Consider the following 6000-nt stretch of genomic DNA (forward strand, 5'->3'; position numbering starts at 1 on the left):
GGCCACCAAATAATGCCACAGTTGATTCAAGATCTTTCCATTGTTGCATTCATTCATTTATTTCAAATACAAGGACACCACAGCCAGCTGAAAACAATTACAATTCCCACCGTGATCACCACAACAAGACATAAATCATGTCATCATGTCAGGTAATTTCAGCTGAACTATGAGTAAATTAGCATTTATTACAATCAAATAAAGAAGCACATGAAGGCTTTTAAGATTAAATATTTAGTGTAACCACAGAAAGTGCTTTGTTGAAGCTGCATTGACTTTTGAAACTGCTTGGCCTGTAGTTGTTACGTTACCTACTGTAAAGCTAGATGGCAGCACAACACTTTTATTAGCTCATCAGTTCTTCTACTTCATAGCAAAAAGAGACTCTCCATCACTTTCCATAACTTCCAAAGTCTGGCCCAAAACTAATTGGCTACTTTGCAGTTGTTTTTAAGTTGCCATGTTTGACTTTCACACCCAAATAGCTGTAAAATATGTCCAATATGATTAATTCCCAGTAAGGTATAATCATTACTATAATGTTTAAGCAATTGGTATAAGACGCAACTTAGAAGAGACATAATTCACATGAAGAATACAGGACAAGGTAATTATTTACACAGTTAAAATACATACTTCATTGAAGTTAAAATCCAGAAAGAGACATGTTTAATATGCATTTTGCCTGTATAAAAATATAGTTGTGTGCTTAAATATAAGGTGGCTTTATATATCCTCATATACAAGCTGATAATTATATATTTTTAACTATGTATGGGCTGAGTGCATACTGTATTAATTGCACTTAACAAGCAGTTCATTACATTGAGTTCGCTTGTGAAAGGATCCTGCTTGTTGCAGTTTGGAGTCCAATATTTTCAGTTTGTTGAAAAAAATCCTCCCCCGCTGCGGCCTTGGTTCCTCCTCAGTTCATGGACATGTCAGGGTAGATCTTCGGGGATTGTCTTCTGTCTCATTTGCCAAGCTCATTTTGGAAGCTGAAGAAGAGATAGACATTCTTGTCAAGTCGCACGGGTCTGCCTTGAATTCATCCATAAATCACACACAGACCCGCTGAAACCTGCACCCAAGCATGCACAAACAGTATCTGTCATTGGAATCTCCCTTTCATCCAGAGTGACCTGAGCAAATCTTCCTTTGCAGGACATTACAGATGTAGCAGCCGTACATTCTGCAAATCTAGTCATAAATCTATGGAATAAAACCTCTGAGGGGACTTATCTTCATTTGCTGTGAGCAAATAACCCCAACAAGGATTCTCCTTTGCCTTTCCATTCCTGTCTTAGGCCACTGTGCATGCGCTTTTGTGTCTGCAGAGTCGCTGACCAGCTTCAGTGCTCTGTCTTTGTCTTCCTGTCTGGAGGGCGAGCTGAGCGACGTCCTGAAGTGAGCGCCGGCGTCGGCGGCCATAGCCTTTTGAGCCCATCTTCCTCTCAGGGGCATTGGTCTCTTTTTGCCACTGATTAATCTGGTGCAGTCGGTGGAGCAGGTCGTGGTATGCACATGTGACTAGGACACAGCCGGATGATTTGGATGATGTTGACCTCCTGGGTCTGATATTTAGCTCAAAGCTGGAAAAGCAAAAGACATATTTATGCTCCATATTCAGACTGTTTTTCAGGCTTGTTAAATCTGACCTGGCAAGACATAATATGTTGACAGGGTTTAAATCCAAATTGTCATCAAGATTTATCTGAATTCATGTAGATTTATCAGTGCAATAGAGGATAGATCATCCAGTCTTCAGTTACCCATCTTAAAAATATCTGTTTTTTCTCACACAATGGACATTAAATTTGGAATTCCAGACATGAACTTTGGCACCTTCAAACACTTAGTAATAGCAGTGGTGTGGGGGTCTTTGGTAATCTATGTGTATGTGGTGGTGGCTCGGCATAAAAGAGGGCTGCCCTCTGGTTCGATTCCAGCTGGCGATCTTTTTGCATTTCATACCCTTTTCTCTCCCACGTTTCCTGTCTATCTCTACTCTGCCAGCCATCAAATGAAAGCAAAAACGCCTTCAAATTATGCAGCTGTTCTTGTTACCTTGATGGAGGTGAGACAGCTTTTGCATTCCCGTCCTGCTGAGGTCCAACATGAGTGTCAGAGTGCTGCTGATTGGCTGTCACTAAACTGTTGCGCAGGTCTCTCTTCATACGGCTCTGCAGCCATTCTCTAAACCTGTGATGAACAAAAGGAGGTTGTGATATCAGAAACTGCCACTAGTTCACAGAGACAAAGTGCAGGGTACAGACATAGAGCAATATTATCATAGCATGACACAGCATCACACACCCAAAATATGAGATGATTGAGATGAGATGATTTCCTTTGATACCAGTACAGCTCATGAAGTTTCAAGAATGTTCTTGGATCAGATAGCGTGATCACAAAGGAAGGCCGGTCTTGACTTGTTTCTAGAAAATATTATTTGATTTGTGACTATCAAAAATTGCCTGATCAACAAATCTGCCATCCCGACATATCAGCTGATATTAGCTATCAAAGATGTACTGCTATCAGCAAATATTGTGTAAATGTCTAATGAGTAATAAGTATCTGCAGCAGAGGCATGCCAAAGACATGTTTGAGGTACTTTGGAGACAGTGTCTCTGTTGCATAGTTTGTCCACCAGAGAACACTAACAAGTTTATTTTTCAATTGTAAAATGCTTCGTTCATGACTATCATAATTTTTCGCTGTGTTCAGGCATTGGCTGATACAGTCATCAGATGTTTAAAACCTTTAGATATCCATCAGTATCAGCCTCAGAAATCCAGTATCTGTCGAGCTATAGCAAACCTGAAATTCTCTGACTTTACTGGGATAGTTTCTTCACTTGTTCTTATTTGCTAACAGACATAGCCTGATAGAAATTCCTCTTGTGTTATTCAGTGCGAGCACCTGATTTGGACGCGGAAGGGCAGCAGGATGAGGCTTTTTCTTGAGAATGAACACAATGTTCTCACAGTGCTTTTTGATTAGGCAGCTCACCTTTTTTTCAGGCTGGTGTTGAGGTCCTCTTTGGCACCTTTTACCAGTGGTAGGACGGTGGTGAAAACACAGCAGCAGATGACAGTGTGCAGGGTTAATCTCATTTTGGCTGGGAGCTGTAAGTAGTAAAGATAAAGGCATGATATTTAGGAGGTTGGCTAGTAACTGCTTCCACAACTGATGAATAATTAGTCTAAGATAGCATTGAGACAGTCAAAAAGCCCTTATAGCTACACAGCAGGGTGGTTAAGAATTCCACTGTTTTCAAATTTATCAATTGCAAATAAGTATTAATGGAATTGTAATGCATGTTATAGAAGAAACGTCCAGTCATTAGTTTTCCACAAGTCACTGAATAAAAATTCAAATCTATACTGAACTCCTCGTCCTTCAATTTACATCATTAAATATTTGAAGAATCCTTCAGCAGTCTTTTTAAAATAATCCTAATCTTAAATCCAAACTGTGGAAAAAGTCACGTACCTCAGGCTTTAGCTTGTTTTGTGATGTAGAGAATTTTCGGTGCACATCCAAACGTATTGTGTACTGTTTAGCAGAGTTCGGTGTTATTTCCAAGGCTGTACAGAGTTTTACTATGAGTTGAAGTCTGAAGTTTACACTGCTAACATGAGAGGCTTTATAGAAGGAGGGAGGGAGCTGTACCTGAATGCCAGACCCAGTGGGAGGGACTGTGGGACAGTTCATGTCAACCCCGTCCACCCCACATGTAGACAGTCAGACCAGAAACATGCAGATAGAGATTAGAATCAAGTCAGCAATCCCAAAACTGGTGTGACTGTTGCTTATTAGTTTATGCAAATCTTAATTCTGATTTAAGACAGCCTTTTTCTTTCAGAAGGTGTTGGTCTTTTGCATTTCAAGGCTTTGTAAATTGTTCCTGTTTTTTTCTCTCAAAAGTTTATTTTTGGCTGTGCAAATAGAAGACTTATGTGCACCAAGTCCATTTACATATTTGTCTTGTAACTGGCCGTTTTAAGTGTGCGTTCATGGTCCAATGCGTGCTGTAAGGCAGTTAAGTTGGGTGTAAATGTTGTTAATAGCTGCATTAATTCTAAAGGACATGTGTTTTTGGATGGCTCTGTTTCAGTCCAAGTTAGGCATCTGTGATTTTAATTCGCTACCAAAGGTTAAGTATATTTAAATTAGGACTGAGTTGTTATAGCAACTGCATGCACTGTGAAAATTTAGTGAAGGAACATGTGCTTTACACTGAACTTGTAAACCTCCAGATGACCAGTTTCATCACATCTGAGTGCTACTTGCACCCACCAGTAGTTACTTCCAAGCATTCACAAGGGCGTTGTGTTCTGCATGTGTGAAAATTAGCATGCGTTGTGGGTTTCTTTGTTAGATGCAGAATTATTTTCCCAATTTGAAAATGAATTTTTTTTTTAAGAATCACTGCTTCAGTTGGCCTCCAAGTTCATCTCAAGAGTCAAGGTTGATCACATTTCTGCCCATGGGCTCATCTGCCATAGATACTTTAGACTGGTCTGTTGTCTTAGGACAGTCTTAATTTGCCTCATAAATTAGTCTAATGCAATTTGGACAGTTAAGTCAAAGACTGGCTTTTTTTAAGTCTAAAATGTTAGCCAGCTCTGCCCCCAGGCAATCTCAGTGCGAATGTTTCCAAAGTTACAGTCAGTGGTACCAATTGCCACAAACAAGAAAGGCGAGCAATTAGAAGGAAAAGAGCTTATAGAGACCACATTAACCAGGAAAAATACAGCAGCGAGGACATCGCCAGTCATTTGTGCAGGGATTTTTTTGTCCCCAGGACCATTACTTAGCACAGTTAACATCCTGGTCTTTTAATGAACTGAAGTGACAGTTGATTTAAAGTAATGGAGATCTTCCCAGCTTGCACAAAATCTTTTGCCTCAAACTTGTGTTGACCTGCGCACAGTTGATGCAATCTTAGCCCACATTACAACAGCTACCACCCCCACAGTCATCATCCTCATCGTGTCTGTAGACTAAATTTCTATAAGAAACAGTGCCAATGTCAGCTCTGTTTTGATATGACCTTACAAAACCCACTGACACATAAAGGTTTAACAGTCTATAGAAGCACATGAGTCATGCATTTGGATGCCTTGAATAGATACACACAGTGCCGTCATGGCAACAGCACGGCACGCTTCACAGGCCAAAAAGGGTGATTCAGTGATCCGTGTTTTAACATGAGCCTTTCCAGCTCTTAGATCAGTCCATAGGCTGTTTTGCGTGGTGTGCCTCGTGCTGCAGAATTCCCATATCCCAAAGCAGAGTGTACTATCTGACCAATGTTTGATAAATGTTTTTTCTATCCATCAGTTGCCCCCCCCCCCCCCCCCCCCCCAATTGTTGCTGCAAGAATAGCTTTTACATTACAGGTACAAGAAATCAAGACAATATGGTGGGGACGGATGAAGCTGTGATTGATTTTCACAGTCAGGGGTCAGTAGAACACAGTGTGAGCGCAACATTGGCAGCCACCCATTATGTGATATTATTAGATACTCAGTGACTATTTATATTTCAGCATTTCATTCTGTGGCTTTATTATTACTTAATTAAAAAAGGGGCTGGAATTATAGGGATTTTATTAACTCTGCGCTCATGGTATGTACTGCGTGGTGTAATACCATGGTGCTCATGTGGCCCTGAAAGAGGATCCTCTCTCCCACAGTACTGAGTGATATGCATTTGTTTAAATGTGAGGCCTAAACATTCCTCTTACTTCCTTTACAAACAATGGAAAATCACAGTATGTGTTGTTTTGGAATGGAAAAGTACAGCATCAAATATTTACCATTTACAGGTGGAAAATATCAAAGACAGCGTTCCACATATTCCTATGGTTAGAGAGTTAGAACTGAATGATGTAGCTGTTCTTTTTTCAGTTGAGTTAGCCGCCCCCTTAAAAAACGTGACTTCACAGTAGTTTGTAGACTTTGCGAACAGGCAGAGCTGAGTGACATC

At 40.4% G+C, this 6000-nt stretch overlaps 1 protein-coding gene across 1 annotated transcript; it reads right to left on the minus strand.

Annotated features, from left to right (window-relative positions):
• Nucleotides 1-787: 787 nt before the first annotated feature.
• On the minus strand, nt 788-3556 carry admb (adrenomedullin b). Its single transcript, XM_070972904.1, has 5 exons — nt 3499-3556; nt 3016-3131; nt 2068-2202; nt 1348-1592; nt 788-998 (listed from the first exon to the last, which is right to left on the minus strand). The coding sequence occupies exons 2-5, from the start codon at nt 3117-3119 to the stop codon at nt 931-933; spliced, it is 552 nt and encodes a 183-aa protein (XP_070829005.1). The 5' UTR covers nt 3120-3131; nt 3499-3556; the 3' UTR covers nt 788-930.
• Nucleotides 3557-6000: the final 2444 nt, after the last annotated feature.

This window comes from Chaetodon trifascialis, chromosome 10 (genome assembly GCF_039877785.1).
Source record: "Chaetodon trifascialis isolate fChaTrf1 chromosome 10, fChaTrf1.hap1, whole genome shotgun sequence".
In the NCBI taxonomy this organism is placed as follows: Eukaryota; Metazoa; Chordata; class Actinopteri; order Chaetodontiformes; family Chaetodontidae; genus Chaetodon; species Chaetodon trifascialis.

Bases quoted from the DNA above. Each gene is read 5' to 3' on its own strand.
- admb (XM_070972904.1), bottom strand. From the start codon at position 3,119: ATGAGATTAACCCTGCACACTGTCATCTGCTGCTGTGTTTTCACCACC. The intron at 2,203-3,015 runs GTGAGCTGCCTA...TGTTCATCACAG, and splicing joins AACACCAGCCTGAAAAAAAG to GTTTAGAGAATGGCTGCAGA. The intron at 1,593-2,067 runs GTAACAAGAACA...TTGCTTTTCCAG, and splicing joins GCTGTCTCACCTCCATCAAG to CTTTGAGCTAAATATCAGAC.